Raw genomic sequence first — 18,517 nt, 5'->3', positions numbered from 1 at the left:
ATTAGATATACCATCACAATAAATTGAATAAAAAATGAACACATATAGTAGTGGAAGTTTTCACAGACAGAATGCTGTGAATTGTTCCAACCCTTTCAGCCTATGTTCACATGCAGCGTTTTTGAAGAGCTTTTTTATGCAAATTTAAGACTGTTTTTTACAGTACCCTCAAAAAGAAAAAGAGATTTCTGAAATGTTATTCACATGCTTGTTTCTTTTTCTGACCCAATTTGAAAAGTTCAGCGTTTTTAAATCTGCAGCATATCAATTTGTTCAGTGTTTTTGCTGCGTTTTTCATCCATTGAAGGCAATAAGAAAGGGATAAACACTGCAAAAATGCATTTTAAGCTTTTTTTGTGAATAAAACTAACTTTATTAAATATCTACTGCAGACAAAGCACACATGGAGTCCATATCCAAAAAAGCTGCAAAAAGAGTTTAAAAAAACATTTAAAAAACACCATGAAAAGGTCACAGAAAGGGCACTTAGAACACAGTAATTTTACTACCAGGAGAGGTTTTGGCTGCAGAAAAGAATGCAACAAAATGCTGCATGTGAACTTAGCCTATGTATTTATTTTTATACAATTTTTTATTGTAGCACTGTATATATAATAAATATACTATTTTAATCTGATATAACACTATCTGTTTGTTGGTGTGCATATTGAAATAGTCTGAGTATTGCACCATTTGCAGAGAAGAGGTCTCTTTTCTTGTTTGTGTGTTTTTTGAAAATACTGCCACAATATACTGGCCAATCTGCAATCTGTGAAAAAGACATTTATCTATGGGTATGTTCAAACCAAATCGATTGAATCTTGGTGCTGAATCCCCTACGGATTTCATTTTATTTTTTTTTTCTTTAAAAACAAAGAATACTAATGTCCGCTGCTGAATTTCTACCCTCCTAGGAAGGTTTCTATGCTGATACACTTTTCGTCCCATGTCACTGCTATAGCATATGATTGGCTTTTGCAGTAACATTGGATGGAAAGGCCTGTAATCATAAAGACCAGGAAAGTGAATATCCTTATGGGTTGTTTTTTTTGCTTTTAATGTTAAACTTTTTTTTTTTTTTTTTTTTTTTAAATTAGGAGAGGTGGATTTTTCTGTGGACCTGCAGGTAATCCACAATGGAATCAACAAAAAATTGGTTTATTGACTTCTCCATATATCTTAATACAGTACATAAAGCCTAAGAAACACAGTCTCTGCTAGGACTACAGCCCTCCACTAAGAATCCTTACATAAAGTTACAATCTTTATTTCTACTAGTTAAACATGTATAGACCAATGACAAATTATATGAAGTTATGTGATTTATAAAATTAAAAACAGTTCACTGAGTGCCAGCATTACTTTACGTTAGGTTGGTAGAACACTCGCAGAGTTCCCTAAGACATCTACAGTATTAATTGAGTAAAGGATTTTGACGTCTGGACTCAAAATTATTAAAAAATTTTGCGCCACTAGGGCACATTATGGGTATTCTACCAACATGTAAATTAATGGTAGCATTCACTGATCATGAAAATAGGGGCCTGAATGGACACTTGCTCCATTCATTTTCTATGGGACTGTTGGAAAGAGCCGATCGCTGTACTTGATTGACTACTTGGTTACCTCCAGCATTCAGTGGAGAATAAATGGCGCTGTGGTGCACATGTCTAGCCACCGATCTATTTAGGCCAATTCTCTGCATAAATTCGTTCTCAGTTTCTATGGGGATCACACCAATTGAACCCCTACCGAGCAGCAGGTTACTTCTACAGATGAGAATAACCCATTAAGCATATTGTGTTGTTCTGAAAAATAGCCAAATGCTGAAAAAGGATAAGTATATGTACACATCTTAAAGTTTTAACTTACGCAATCAACTAATATCTGTTCACAATGTCTTAGCACACTCTACCTCTCAAAAAAGACCATGAGAACCATAAAGGATACAACTAAACACTATGTATAAATCAAACTTTTTTTTTTTCTTTTTTCAAATAAAAACTCTAAGGGAACTTGTACAGGATATAGAATGCCTAGCTTTGCAGTTTTAGCAAGGAAACAATGTCCAGCACATATTGCATGTACATGATGGGCATAGTGTCATGTGAGAAATGTACAGGTAACACCTCCTGGTAATTTTTCTAATTTTACAGGTGTTCCACTATAGGTATGTGAATTTCAAAGTGTTTCGCAGATACCAGAGGGATAAGACATCATTCAAAAAAAGATGTAATATATTCAAATCAATTGACCTGATGCTCTGATTAATGGGTACAATTTTACTTGTTCTTTTGATCCTATAGAGCACTACCATTTACAAAAGCTTCTCTGCCTGCAGCTATATGTAATGTAAATATCCAAGACTTGCCATATCCCTCCCTTACAAACACAACAAAACAAAGACATTAAAAACATAGACAGGAATTCCCACCATTCAACAGCGCAAGTACTGTACAAATGATATATGTCTGTCTGGAAATCCTCCTAATAACAGAGTGTAAACTATTAGCTTTGTGTGGCATCAGATATAAACCTGTAAGATTATGGCTTCTTTTACTTAGAAGCTAACCATTGCTTTTAAATGAGACCCCCTCTAAACAATCTAATGTCAATGGTGTCTGCCAGACACCCCTGGTTGTCTGCTCTTGGGGGCTGGGGGAATGTATTAGTTAAGATGATTTTTTTTCTTTCACTGCCTAATCTGTTAAAGTTCCTCTTGTATCTGATTGCAGTTCTCAACATTTTTGCAGTTCATGTGCACATTTTACTGAGCCAAACATGGACATTATTGAGAGATTATTGTGTATTTTAGCTGATGTTTCACAGAACTTTTGCCTGCTTTTTCAGAAGATCCATTGCTTTAATTCAGAAAATCTAAATAGTCTGTGTACTGAACATCTTATGCTGAAAGAATATTTTGAAATAGAATCTCTTGAGGTTTTTTATTTTTTCATTGCAATTTTAGCACATTTTAAGTTCACCTTTATTGATTTTTTTTTTATACAAATCAATGCACCATAGTGAACACTGATATTTCAGTGTTGTACTATTTTGTCATCACTTACATTGGTCCCTGTGCTCAGTTTAGTTTGCAATCTTATTCCCCTATAAAAGTCACATGCACTATGACAGTGGATCTTTAGTAGTAATGTAACAGCATACAACCTTAACAAGTCTACTCTCCCATTAGCACAGATAATACAACAAATATTGTACTGTTTGGTTAATAGGAGTAATCTAACAATACAGTGGACTCATAGTTCAGATTTTGCTGTATTCTTGAGAGGAGCACTTCTGTTGTCATGCCCTTCTTCTCACAGCAGTGCACAGTCAAGGATGTGGCGCTACCCTAGTGAATATAGCCCTACCCTAATAGTATGATGTAAATGCTCCTATTAGCCAAATGACAATATTTTGGAGGCTTTTTGGTCTACTAGGAGAGCGAACCTGTCCATATGATTTACTGCTTAAGGCGGCATATTCAAGTGATCTACTTGAGCAGTTTACCCACCAGCTTTCTCTGTTCATTTAAGTATGATTTATTGTGATATGAAGCCCAACGTTTAAGGCTTAAAAGCAGTGCTGTCCGCCAGAATAGCATTCATGTATTGAAGGATTAGTTCAAAGGTGGAAAGAGAAAAAGACCAAACACTAGTAATTTTAAAGACGAAATCTGTCAGTAGTAGCCACCCTCCTAAGCCGTGTGTATGGGCACGCAGGTCATAGAAAGTTGAATAAAATGATACCTTGATGTCTTAGATCTGATGTTTTATTCCAGAGAAATCAAAGTTTTTCTTATTTGTAAATGAGTTGTTGAGATCTATGGGCCGGACACTGATCTGAATGAGAATCTGCCTCCATGGCTTATTTTAAATGAAAGGGGTCATTAACATTGTGAGACATGTAATGAATGACACTTTGCTCTCATAATCACACACAGTTTTGCAGTGAGATCAGAACAAACAAAGTGCAGCCGAGCTAACTCATTACAAAAGAGCTAACCCAGTACATCAGAACAAACACAGTATAGCAGAAGTGAACTTTGTCTAATTACAAACATTTGCAGCAGCTGTCCTCTCATGGTGCTGGCAGCTCTGCTGCAGAGCTGTGCTTGATTATTACCAACACAGTACAGCAGAGTCGAACTTTGTTTCTTTACAAACACATCTGCAGTGATGTCAGCTCTGCTGTATTGCTCCTCCCCTTACACTAGCTAAAGCACTTTCTAAGGACACCTGTAGTACAAATGTATTAGTACACCAGAAGTGAGTTTTGCCTCATTACAGTGTTGGCTCTGCTGTTCTGTGTTAGTTCTCATCTCACTGCAGAGCAGTGTGTGATTATGAGAGCAAAGTGTCAGTCATTACTTTTCTCGCACTGGTAATGCCCCCTTTCACTTTAAATAATCTCTGGAGGCAGATTCTCATGCAGATCAGTGTCTGTCATAGCCCTGAACAGCTAATTTACATATAAGAAACACATGGATGTCTCTGGAATAAAACATGGGATTGCATATATCAAGGTATCATTTTATTTAGTTTCCTACGGCCTACATGCCCATATAGACGGCTTAGGAGGGTTGTTCTTACTGACAGATTCCCTTTAATATGTAATTTTAAAATAGATTTAATACATCCCACCAGGTCATTTTTTCCCATATGACATTTCTAGCACTGTGAAGCTGCCAGAAACATATACTACTCAGGGCATTGTATAACATGGCTTGCCTTGTTGTAGGGCTGTTATATATATATATATATATATATATATATATATACAGTACAGACCAAAAGTTTTGACACACCTTCTCATTTAAAGATTTTTCTGTATTTTCATGACTTTGAAAATTGTACATTCACACTGAAGGCATCAAAACTATGAATTAACACATGTGGAATTATATACTTAACAAAAAAGTGTGAAACAACTGAAAATATGTCTTATGTTCTAAGTTCTTCAAAGTAGCCACCTTTTGCTTTGATGACTGCTTTGCACACTCTTGTCATTCTCTTGATGAGCTTCAAGAGGTAGTCACCGGAAATGGTTTTCACTTCACAGGTGTGCCCTGTCAGGTTTAATAAGTGGGATTTCTTGCCTTATAAATGGGGTTGGGACCATCAGTTGTGTTGTGCAGAAGTCAAGTGGATACACAGCTGATAGTCCTACTGAATAGACTGTTAGAATTTGTATTATGGCAAGAAAAAAGCAGCTAAGTAAAGAAAAACGAGTGGCCATCATTAATTTAAGAAATGAAGGTCAGTCAGTTCGAAAAATTGGACAAACTTTGAAAGTGTCCCCAAGTGCAGTTGCAAAAACCATCAAGCGCTACAAAGAAACTCGCTCAAATGAGGACCGCCCCAGGAAAGGAAGACCAAGAGTCACCTCTGCTTCTGAGGATAAGTTTATCCAAGTCACCAGCCTCAGAAATCGCATGTTAACAGCAGCTCAGATTAGAGACCAGGTCAATGCCACACAGAGTTCTAGCAGCAGACACATCTCTTCAACAACTGTTAAGAGGAGACTTTGTGCAGCAGGTCTTCATGGTAAAATAGCTGCTAGGAAACCACTGCTAAGGACAGGCAACAAGCAGAAGAGACTTGTTTGGGCTAAAGAACACAAGGAATGGACATTAGATCAGTGTAAATCTGTGCTTTGGTCTGATGAGTCCAAATTTGAGATCTTTGGTTCCAACCACCGTGTCTTTGTACGACGCAGAAAAGGTGAACGGATGGACTCTACATGCCTGGTTCCCCCCGTGAAGCATGGAGGAGGAGGTGTGATGCTGTGGGGGTGCTTTGCTGGTGACACTGTTGGGAATTTATTCAAAATTGAAGGCATACTGAACCAGCATGGCTACCACAGCATCTTGCAGCGGCATGCTGTACCATCTGGTTTGCGTTTAGTTTGACCATCATTTATTTTTCAACAGGACAATGACTCCAAACACACCTCCAGGCTGTGTAAGGGCTATTTGACCAAGAAAGAGAGTGATGGGGTGCTACGCCAGATGACCTGGCCTCCACAGTCACCAGACCTGAACCCAATCGAGATGGTTTGGGGTGAGCTGGACCGCAGAGTGAAGGCAAAAGGGCCAACAAGTGCTAAGCATCTCTGGGAACTCCTTCAAGATTGTTGGAAGACCATTTCCGGTGACTACCTCTTGAAGCTAATCAAGAGAATGCCAAGAGTGTGCAAAGCAGTCATCAAAGCAAAAGGTGGCTACTTTGAAGAACCTAGAATATAAGACATATTATCAGTTGTTTCATTTTTTCACACTCTTTTGTTAAGTATATAATTCCACATAGTTTTGATGCCTTCAGTGTGAATGTACAATTTTCATAGTCATGAAAATACAGAAAAATCTTTAAATGAGGAGTGTCCAAACTTTTGGTCTGTACTGTGTATGTGTATGTGTATATATATTTATATATATATATATATATATATATATATATATATATATACAGTTATATGAAAAAGTTTGGGCACCCCTATTAATCTTAAGCTTAATGTTTTATAAAAATTGGTGTTTTTGCAACAGCTATTTCAGTTTGATATATGTAATAACTGTTGGACACAGTAATGTTTCTGCATTGAAATGAGGTTTATTGTACTAACAGAAAATGTGCAATCTGCATTCAAACAAAATTTGACAGGTGCATAAGTATGGGCACCTCACCAGAAAAGTGACATTAATATTTAGTAGATCCTCCTTTTGCAAAAATAACAGCCTCTAGTCGCTTCCTGTAGCTTTTAATGATTTCCTGGATCCTGGATGAAGGTATTTTTGACCATTCCTCTTTACAAAACAATTCCAGTTCAGTTAAGTTTGATGGTCGCCGAGCATGGACAGCCCTCTTCAAATGATCCCACAGATGTTCAATGATATTCAGGTCTGGTGACTGGGATGGCCATTCCAGAACATTATAATTGTTCCTCTGCATGAATGCCTGAGTAGATTTGGAGCGGTGTTTTGGATCATTGTCTTGCTGAAAGATCCATCCCCTGTGTAACTTCAAGTTTGTCACTGATTCTTGAACATTATTGTCAAGAATCTGCTGATACTGAGTGGAATCCATGCGTCCCTCAACTTTAACAAGATTCCCGGTGCCGGCATTGGCCACACAGCCCCAAAGCATGATGGAACCTCCACCAAATTTTACTGTGGGTAGCAAGTGTTTTTCTTGGAATGCTGTGTTTTTTTGCCGCCATGCATAACGCCTTTTTGTATGACCAAACAACTCAATCTTGGTTTCATCAGTCCACAGGACCTTCTTCCAAAAGGAAATTGGCTTCTCCAAATGTGCTTTTGCATACCTCAGCCGACTCTGTTTGTGGCGTGCTTGCAGAAACGGCTTCTTTCGCATCACTCTCCCATACAGCTTCTCCTTGTGCAAAGTGCGTTGCATAGTTGACCGATGCACAGTGACACCATCTGCAGCAAGTTAATGCTGCAGCTCTCTGGAGGTGGTCTGAGGATTGTCCTTGACTGATCTCACCATTCTTCTTCTCTGCCTTTCTGATGTTTTTCTTGGCCTGCCACTTCTGTCCTTAACAAGAACTGTCCCTCTGTTCTTCCATTTCCTTACTATGTTCCTCACAGTGGAAACTGACAGGTTAAATCTCTGAGACAGCTTTTTGTATCCTTCCCCTGAACAACTATGTTGAATAATCTTTGTTTTCAGATCATTTGACAGTTGTTTTGAGGAGCCCATGATGCCACTCTTCAGAGGAGATTCAAACAGGAGAACAACTTGCAAGTGGCCACTTTAAGTAGCTTTTCTCATGATTGCATACACCTGGCTATGAAGTTCAAAGCTCAATGAGGTTACAAAACCAAAAAAAGTGCTTTAGTAAGTCATTAAAAAGTAGGTAGGAGTATTTAAAACAAGAAAATGATAAGGGTGCCCATACTTATGCACCTGTCAAATTTTGTTTGAATGCAGACTGCACATTTTCTGTTAGTACAATAAACCTCATTTCAAGGCAGAAACATTACTGTGTCCAACAGTTATTACATATATCAAACTGAAATAGCTGTTGCAAAAACACCAATTTTTATAAAACAATAAGCTTAAGATTAATAGGGGTGCCCAAACTTTTTCATATAACTGTATATATATATATATTAAAATCTGTGGTGTACTGTTTTAATAATATTAGTGCAGTACTTTTTTACATGTATAACATACCCAAAATCTAATTGGGCAACTTTATAATTAACGTTTGTGCTTGCAAGATAACTGAAACTTTAAGCTGAGTTTACATTAGTTGAAATGTGGCATTAAATGACCGCCAGTCTGTAAATATTTACCTATTGGCGGTCCTTTAATAGTTCAGACAGACAGGTTGAGCTTAATGATGCTCATTGAAATATCTAGTAGTTTGTTTTGTGTACATTGGCTGCCATTGATTTTGGCAGCGCGAATCCTGTTTACACAGGATGATGTGCTGCCGAGAACAGTAATCTTTTGTGCAGCACAAAAGATCATTTCAACCAACAAGTGTTTCGCTCATCCACTTGGTGATTGGCAGCCTGTTTACATTGCAAGATTATCGAGAAACAATCCTTCCTAAAAAACGCTTGTTCACGATAAATTTTTCAGCCTGCCTTGTTCGAAAGACATGTTTGCACTGTGGACAGTTTTATCTGATCTATAGGTTATTATTGATTGTTGATTTAAATCTATTATATGGTAATTCAATTGTTTAAAAACTTTGATGTCCTTGTGCCTAAAAATACGACACAAATGTGAAGTTCCAATTTCTTAAGTCATTACTGTAGTCCAGTCACTGACAGTTTATGTTTCTTCAATTAATTTGATCCCAAAACAAAATGCTTTAACTGCTTTGCTTTCTGCGTGATGAAATTCCAGATGACATGTGGTTATTCACAGCTATTAAATGGTTTGACTCATTTCTGCCACAAAATCATTATTTCTACATATGTGAATGAAGCTTTTTCAGACTGCTGATTGCAGACTTTACTCATTCATTAAATCGTTTGTACGTTTAGTTTATTTTTCAGTGGCTATTTGCTTAGCCACTTTTTTTTTCCTGGTCATTATGTTTGTTATTTATTCAGAGTCAGATTACACACGCCATAAGATGGTCTAACATTAAACTTTAATGAGATGAAGTCAGTGGCAGGATGTGATATTATGAGAAAGAAAATGTCCATCTATATTTGGGTAACATTATAGAATGACGTTGTTTTTGACAACAATATATATGGTGATTAGTTTCATCATTTCTCAAATTAAATATATAGATTTAACTAAATGGTATTACTTTGTAGAATTACTTATGTCATTCTGTCAGAAAATAAAATCTCCTAATTAACTAAAAGTGATTTTTGATCAAGAAGTATCTCTGCTAATTTGCTGCTTGATTTTTGAACTTGCACGAGTCAATTTTTCCAAGTCTGTTTTTACATGACAGCCTAAAGGCTTATGGCTAACTTATTTAATTTAGTTAAAGAAACACTCCTATCAAAGTTTTTATCATCTTAATAAATTGCAATCATCATATTATATAGCACTGTGCACTTACAATTGCTCATTTTGCCTTTCTACCCAGTTAGTCATTCTGTTTTCCATTAGGTCTGTGACATCATGTGATTAAAAACTGACTAGCTTAATCCTTCTAAGCTCTATGTAGAAACAGGTGGTCAATTTTCCATGTATAAGTCATGAGTCACTGCAAAAGTCTATGGCAGGGGGAGGAGTAGAGCAGCTGGTCAGGAGTTCAAGAGGGGAATAATAAATGCAGGGAAAAGAGACTTCCTGTTTCTACATAGAGCAGAGAAAAGAGAAGAATTTACTGGGTAGAAAGGCAAAATGAGCAATTGTAAGTAGATAAAAACATTGATGGCAGTGCTTCTTTAATTGGCAAAATGGGAGTATTTATATGTAGGTAAATGTTTCAACTTCCTATCAATGCTTTAGCTGAAATGATGTGCTATTTATACCTGTGAAGTAAAAAAAAAAGTCAACTACTATTATTAGCTATACTATTCAGGCGGCTTATCGATTCTAGGAATACATGTTTGCATTAAAAACAGTCAGTATACATAAAAGATGACTGAAACAATAGTGTATATATGCTATCTGCAATCAAAAATGTATAAAACAAAACAATAAAATTTTTCATATACCTTCAGTTAATCATGTATCACTATTCACTTTATATTCCTCTGATGATGGAAGATGATGGAAGCTTTGTGGTTCAGTTTTTTTGATGCTTTTGTTTAGAAAGGGCTTATTTCAACCCACAAAAAAAGAAAATCCAGGGTAGAAGGTGCTGATCCATGTGGTAAAATTATGGAATTATTAGAGAAAGTAAATAGTATGGAAGGGGGACAAAAAAAATTAAATTGGGAGATGAAATATTAAGATGAGAAAATGGGAACATTGGCTATAGAAATGATAATATGTTCTCCAGTAGTGTTTAGGGTCATATGTCTACTTAAACAATATGGAGGAAACAACATGGATTTGCTCTTAGAAACGTGATTGGCCAGAGTGTGACCCAGAACTACTTGTAATTTTACAGATGGGTCATTATGCTACCCCCTCCATATTGTCTGCACGGGAGTGGCTGACATTGAACAGCAGATACTGTTGTAATCTAAAATAACAAAACGTTTGGTAAAGAGATGAATGGGATTTAGCCCCACTAATGCTTTGTGGAAATTAATGTATGTGCACACGACATCTTTTTCCAGTGGATCCCACCTGCAATGTGCCTGAAAAAATGCTGGAAAAGTGCTGCAAACAATGAACATTGTCAAATTGACACTGCTGTTCTCATGATCCATCTGGTGTCACTTCTTTAAACCACCTCATGGTTCAGAAACCTTTAAGTATATAAAAGAAGTAACATGCTCATTCTTTGGGAGTCTTCGTTTGGAAGCCACCCGCTCTATATGCTTGAAAGTATAGAGCAATGATGCCGGTAGCAGAGCCACCACGAAAACAACTGAAAAGTTGCCGGTGAAGACACTTCAGGAAAATGCCCACTGGCATTTTCCTGAGACATTTTCTCCCTGGATAACTTGGCGGTTTCACCGACGTCTTAAGGATGCCATGTACACATAGCCTTACTATTAACTTCTAATAGATGAATTAAAGTATTTTATAGTAAATTAAGAAGTTAAGGCAGTCTGCAGAAATACATATACAATTCTCTGGATTGTGTGAAGCAGTTTCTGGATTGCCATTTACTGTATATTGTGAGCATCATATCCTTTACAAAAGCTTTTGTTATTTTTCTAAAGCGTACTACTGGCCCTAATTGTTCTAGCTCTCTGTTGCAATTAGAAATAAAAATGCCTACATAAAGAATATGTTCTTTTTTTTAATAGAATATTTGAGGCCACTATAAAGAGGAATAATGAGCACAAAAGTTTATTTCGTCTTTATAAACTAGTATGTTTTAAAAAGAAAAATGGTAATGATTTCTGTTCCTCTTTTGATGCTAAAGTACCATATTTAAGAGAAAAAGGTGACCATTTTCCCACTGTACAGATATTTGAGCCGGCGTGTTGTTAAAATATAAAGTTCCTCTTGTCACCCTGCATTACCTGCAGGCATTGTAAAATGGTACAATTAGAAATTAATTACAAGGAGATTCTGTCTCAAGCTTCTAATTAGGTTACCAATTATGCATTTTCAAAGTTTAAAGGATGTCATTGCCTAAGGCTTGTTGCCTTCAGATATAGCAAAACACATCAATAAAGTTAATCGTCTTCATTGGTAATAAATAAACCCACTAAGTATGAGAACATGACACCCAACCGATATAACATTAGTCTCTAAATAAAACCCATCAAGCTGACTCAAGACCAACACAAAAGCCAAAACTGTAGTGTGGTTAAATATACATAATACTGCATAAACATTACATTTTAAGGATATTTATTTTACAGATAAGACAGGCCCTTTTAAAAAATGCAACTACCGAGGTGATCGACTGATCAGTCCAGGTCCCCTTTCTGTCACCCCTGAAAAACTGCTAATGGTGACAAGTGAAACTGACCAGCCAGACTGCTGTAAGAAAAATGTAGGATTGCACGGCTATCTATCAAATACAAGGTTGGCTCAAGCGCTCCTCCAAGCTCATAGAGGACTCTCAAGTTGCTAATCCCTCTCTTTGATGTCAGGTTCACCTAATAGGACATCATGATAATTTTCATGTAAAAACAAACATTATTTTTAGTACACCAGATATATAAAGAATTTTACATTTACCGTAGAAATCTTTAAGGCTTTTCTGGTACGATTTTTACAATTGATTCATCCAAAAGGGAATCACCATACTCATTACACAGTAAATGAATGTTGTAACTATGGTGCATGCAGTCTAATATGTGCCATATGGTATAATGCATTTTTACTAAATGGAATGTAAGAACTGACTATTTGTAGCTCTACCATTTTCTCAACATAGGCTTATGCATGTACTGTATGTCTGAATGTATCTGTATATGAACAGAATACACAAAATAAATGTTTAAGTAACTAATTTTGTGTAAAGTGATAATTAAATAGGAGCTATCCATCAATTTGCAAGAAACCTGTATTTTAAGAAAATGTTATTCATGGTATTAAGGAATAGCCAATCTAAATTTTTGCATTTTGATCTAGAGAAGTTTCTTTCCAAGCTGACCAGCAACCTCAGCACTCCTATAAGGCATTATCAGACATCAGTATTTTTAGTCAATATTTCATAAGTATTTGTAAGCCAAAACACAAAACAGGTGTCAGCCTTTCTATCTGGAAGTTCCACTCCTGAATTTGAATGCAAATACTAATGCAAAATACTGACCCAACACTGACACTCAAAAAAGACCTAAGATTTGTAAACTGTCTTGTATAGGTGTCTAAATGTATAAAAGGGAATGCGTCATCAGAAAATCACCTACGGTTTATTAAAAACGTGGTATTTTTTGTTTTTTTGTGTATCAGAAACTCAATAAAGAAATTTTTTTATAATTTTTACTTTGGCAACTAGGGCTATTCTAGACTCATACCTCCTATTCTTTCAGGAAATTCACATGTACATTAGCAGCATAGACTGATTCAGGCTTTGATTTGCATTGAAGCATCTAATGAGCATGTACAAATGTCACTATGAAGGGAGGGGGAGCAGGGGGAGTTGTGTCATCACCAATTGTGAATTGTGGGTCCCCTGTTATCACTTGTGTATAGATGAGTTACCTGTCATTGTAATCCTGACTGTGATGATAATGAGACTTCTGAGAACTGTTCCTGAAAGAACAGAAAGTGTGAGTCTGAAATAGCCCCAGTGGTTAGTGTGAAAATTTCAAGATTTCTTTTTCTTTTAATATAGATGTGATATGAAAAAAGGAAAACATCTCCATTTAACACACTTAGCAGTTGGTCATTTTCTGATTGTACATTCCCTTTAGAATGACATTATGCATTTGTGGCACACCATAAAGTATAAATTAATACTAGAATTCTGCATGGGTAAAGAGTCGGAGAAATACTCCATCAGTAGTGAGGAAGGATATTGCCGGTTTGACTGCCAAAAAAAGTAAATTCCAGTGGATTGTGTGGCATTAATTCTGCTGTAACCTTTGCACCACAGTAGCAGCAATGTGTTTTGCCAACATAGAATCTACCTTGATTATGTTTCCCATTCTGCCTGGAGAGACTCCAGATAACAGCAGGTCTGGTGTAGGGAACCTCCTTCTATGACATCCTAAGGCATTCATCACCCTAATCCTAATGAATTTTCCCAATTGAAGAACTCCCTAGTGCATAATCATAAGTGGCTTGGAAAAATGTAAAATCTTCTTATTTAAGGGTTTTATAATAATATGAATCTATGGGACAATGGTGGGCACATGAAGGGCTCATACTGTAGTATAACTTTTAACAGAGTACTATATACTCTGTTAAAAGTTTTTAATGGAGAGCAACTACAGGCTAAATGTTATAGCAGCTTTGGGCTTAAGTGGCTGCAAAGGCAAGCCTACTGTATCCACGAAGAGCTCCCAAGAACAAGCATACTCATGCTGCCGTAACCGATCCCTGCTCCTCCTAATTCTTCAGTGCCCACTTTTATCAGCAAAATTTCACTGGAACACATTCACACAGACATATATATATCCCTCACCCAAAATAGAAACCTTCAGGACCGCTTAGTCACCATTATGAAAACAATAGTTTCCATGCAAAGTAAAATGGAGACATCCGATTGCGTGCCAACATCTATTTCAACTTATATAAACCCAGCTTACATGTACTGGTTACTGATTTTTTTGCATATTACAGTTTGATTGTTTGGAAATCATTAAACTTTCATTAAACAGAACTTGACACCCCTAAGGTTATAGGTTGTTGGTAATGGTCCATACATATGCAGATTCTCATTTATTGTCCTATTGTCTGAAAAAAATCATTACATGTATGGCCACTATTAGCCATTCACTGTCATTGCCAAACACATTGGAAACATCTAGAAACGTACTGCTCATTACTTGCTATGGTTAGGTAGGTTTCTTTCCATGCGATAATTTCATGTTTTACTTGGCGTTCTAGCAGTATATATACAATGATTCCTCCAGCAGGCTCCCTCTACTCTAATTAACTTTAAGATGCATAGGTCTCTAGAAGTGAAGCAAACTCTTGTTCTCTTTTAGATGACAGATTATTGTACACACCCTGTATCCTCCTGCCTACTTCCATTTGATGTGTTATATTGCTTTTAAATGCCCAGTTAGTGACTCCACTACTTATTGCCCTATTTACTGTATAATCCTAAATTATACCCTTAGATTTTTTTTTTACTAGGTTACATTAGATATGTGTCACCCTGTTCTTTAATTGGCTTATTCTGTTATAGTCGTTTTGTTGTCTTCCACAGATATATATTATTGCAGATGAGAAAATACACATCTCGTGGCTTTGTTGCAGAAACCAAATATTGTTATTCAATGGTTAGAGACACACAATTACTTTACCTGCCCTTCTACTCAAAGCAGGTAGCAACTTAGACTAATGTACATTTGCCAAATATCATTACATAAGGGGTCCGTGTGAACCATAGTGTTTTATAGTTACATATGAACATATATAGTTACATGTTCACAGATTAAAGGAGGCACCAAGTTAAGTTCAAGGTTATGACCTAGAGGAAGGCAAAACATCCTTTTTTAATGCTGTCATTTTATCTGCAATTAGTACTTCTTGTGGTATAGTATTTCATAGGGCCAATCAGACTTGAAAGAATTTCTGCTCATTTACAGTGTTGATTCCATGGCAGTTTACAATGCAGTAAATGGGATGCGCTTTTCAAAACGCCATCCACAGGTACCTGAAGAATTCCAGACAGAAATAGGAGCATGCAGTGGAGTTTCACATTTTTATACTGAATATCATCCGGTTATTGCATAAGATCAAATTCAATTAACAGCACAATCCACAACAAATGTGAATTTTCCCGCAGATTTGCCAACTGTGAAGAATGATTTTCTTTATTGATGCTTAGACATAGTTAGTTGTTTTTTTTTCTATTCACATGGGATAGAAAAGCATTATATTACCTTGAAGACCTTTTAATAGGTCACCTGCTGGATCTACACACTATCACATGGCAATAAATACATCTTGGAAGCTGTTCGGAGTATTAAATAGGCTGTTTTCATATGCATAGTATACCTTAAATTAAAATAATTTTCTAGAATAATTGTCTAAATCATCAGTATAATTAATTTAGGTATTACTTCAACCACTTTTTTTATCATGTTTACTTGCATTCGCCAGTTATGGACAGTTTTAAGAAAATGACTAGCGAAAATGTTTGGAATCTTTCTGCATTTGTTTGGACCTAAACTCTAAATTAATGCCAAATGCCTGTCTATAAGAATATAACACAAGTCTGATTCATCTTGGGTTATGTGTGTGAACTTGAGCAAATTATGAGCATCACATTAGCATCATCTTATTACTTCATTAAACTTTACAGCAGCCCCAAATTCACAGTATTAGAACTAGTAAGGGAGTAAGTGATGAGTACTCACTGTAGCTGTTGTTTGGGTCTTGTGTACCCTTCACATTACCACGCTTATCAATCCACAGATACCACTGCGTTCGACAAAAAAGTTTCCTTATTCTTACATCACTCCCTTTCATAAATTCATAACTTCTGGTATGCCGTTCAAGGCTGGAACAGTTCACATTTGCAGCCGTTTGCTCTGTAGTCATGTCATTGCAGGCTAGTGAGAGTGTGCCCAGTAGAAAGATAGTGTAAAGGTATGGTATGTAGAGCAAAGTTGGCAGGATCCAAGTTAGTATCCATTTGCGCATTATAGTGCAGTGATCTGGGTGTTCATGAACATCATAATGAAACTTAAATCTCAGTTTGTTCTGTGTTTCTAGGTCCGAGACCTGGTTGTACACTTTACTATTAGATGAAACAACTCAGTATAACTCCAGGCTTGTATTGCTGTCTTGTGTCTTTGCCATAAACCGTGGACTTCACAAAACTGATCTCTCCCCCTAGTATCTTCAGAAGTTCAGAATGGGATGACCTTGGCAGCAATCATTTTTAAGACCACTCGGACATACTGTTGAATGCAAATGTAACAGAACTGTAAAGACATGATAAAGTTTATAGCAATTATTTCCACCCTACTAATGGAGTCTGTTAAAATGCATTTCCATCAATAATTGTTAACTTCTAAAAAACAAACAAACAACCTTTTTAGAGTGTAAAAATATGGCAATAAAGGGAGGAAAAACAGACAAAACGTGCAAAGTGTTACAAAAAAGCAATGTTCGCATATGCGTCATAACTTACTGGGCTTTAGTGCTAACACGATTTAGTTCATGCAGAGAATTGCTGTATTACTCAGCAGAGTGAGAATCTGGGAACTCTTTCCACATGCCTTATGGACAGCAGCATGGGAGCTGAGCTGTCAAGAATACTCTGCTCGCTATCTACTCGGTTACACTTAAAAGTACCTAAACCATTGTGTCTTCCCACTAAAGGTAGTAAAAAAGTGCAGTAAAATAAAAGCTGTGAAAGTTTAGAAGACTCCTTATTCCCTGAATAGCAGAGATAACTTACTTGTTCTCCATGATAACAGCTGGATATATGTGGATTCCATTTCTGCTGCCTGCTCTCTGCAGCATGAGGATGTAGCCACAAGATTTCTCAACCCAGAAAGAACTGTACTACAATCCTAATTGTTTCCATAAATCAACGCGCAAGAGGGGTTTTCTCTGTGTGTCTGTGTTAAGCCTGTTGTTGTTCAATGCTTTTCGATAAATACCTTTCGGTGACCTCACTGAAGCAATTAAATCTAACCACTCAGCAGCTGAAAGAAGAGGGGGAAAAAAAAGTTGTGCGAATCTCAGTCATCATGAGAGGGAGCTATGAGCATGTTTTATGCTTTTAACTGTGTGAACTGAGCAGCAAGAGCATTCTGGGCAGATACTTTGCCGAATCCTTGAAAATATCAAGATAAATGCCATTAAGGAATGAAAAAAAAAATAAACCTGCTAATTTCATAACCTGAAATGAAGCCTGTTATGAGAGGGAATATTTTCCTACGCCATAGAACATGACTCACGTTGTATACCACCGTACTTCACATTATAGACAGTTTTGTAGAGGTGACATGAATTAAAATACACACTGAAATATTTCAGACAGTAAATATATATATATATATATATATATATATATATATATATATATATAAAAAGGGGATGATAATAAAATAATGCAGCACCTTCGTCCAGAACTTCTATAAATAAATAGACTTTTCTGTGGAGAGATCTTTGAGGCTGCACTTTGTATGTGTTACAGACAGTATAAAGTATCATTGTCTATATTTAAAGACTGTGTATGGAGTGTGGAATTATAATTAGAGTAGACGGAGGAGTTTCAGAGATTAAGAACATTCCCAGGGTAAACCTGGTTCAAATCACAGTATCAGCTTTTCCTGTGATCTTGTTTGCTGTTGTATGATATACATAAACTGAGATTGTACATTACATAAGGACTAGGCTTTTAAATATACAACATACTATGCACAATATCTTCTTTTATTGCTTATGCTAGTGTGGCCATGCAGGTTGATGTAGTTTTTGCAATATTAGTTGTTTTTATTCTATTATGTCTTTCCTGCATGAAATTTAAATGATTTCTTAATGCAAGTAAAGTTATAGAAAAGTCTGATCATGGAAAGGTCTGTTCCATCGTACTTTATTTTTGTGAAATACAAGGCAGATCGTACAAGAACGCAACGTTTCAATTAAATATAAAATGCTTATTGAATAATTTACAGATACACAGCAACACAGGTATTCATGGACTACAGTGGTAACATGACATTGTATATGTAATGAGATCGAGCAGAGTGGTGCCTATCTGGGAGGTAAGTACACTGAGGCAATTAAAGGGAATCCGTCACCAAGTTTTTGCCACCTAATTTGAGACCAGCATAATGTAGAGACAGAGACCCTGATTCCAATGA

General features: G+C 36.4%; 2 protein-coding genes across 6 annotated transcripts in view; one reads left to right on the top strand and one right to left on the bottom strand.

Moving 5' to 3' along the window:
- FGF7 (fibroblast growth factor 7) overlaps positions 1-17,420 on the bottom strand; it is a 70,100-nt gene extending 52,680 nt beyond the window's left edge. The window contains exons 1-2 of one of the 3 annotated variants that reach the window (XM_073653085.1): positions 17,104-17,420; positions 16,055-16,624 (exon numbers count right to left, since the gene is read on the bottom strand). In XM_073653085.1, coding sequence (XP_073509186.1) covers positions 16,055-16,340 — 286 coding nt within the window. In that variant the 5' untranslated portion in view covers positions 16,341-16,624; positions 17,104-17,420. Of the gene's footprint in view, positions 1-16,054; positions 16,625-16,833; positions 16,962-17,103 lie in introns of those variants that run through there. The other 2 variants (XM_073653084.1, XM_073653087.1) reach the window with 2 other exon arrangements.
- The window catches only part of FAM227B (family with sequence similarity 227 member B), a 600,742-nt gene that overhangs the window by 151,174 nt on the left and 431,051 nt on the right, over positions 1-18,517 (top strand). The window lies entirely within an intron of this gene.

The sequence above is a fragment of the Phyllobates terribilis genome, unplaced genomic scaffold, assembly GCF_046119375.1.
Source record: "Phyllobates terribilis strain yellow unplaced genomic scaffold, ASM4611937v1 Scaffold_11__3_contigs__length_659146591, whole genome shotgun sequence".
Classification (NCBI taxonomy): domain Eukaryota; kingdom Metazoa; phylum Chordata; class Amphibia; order Anura; family Dendrobatidae; genus Phyllobates; species Phyllobates terribilis.
This window is presented reverse-complemented; position numbering and strand designations above follow the sequence as displayed.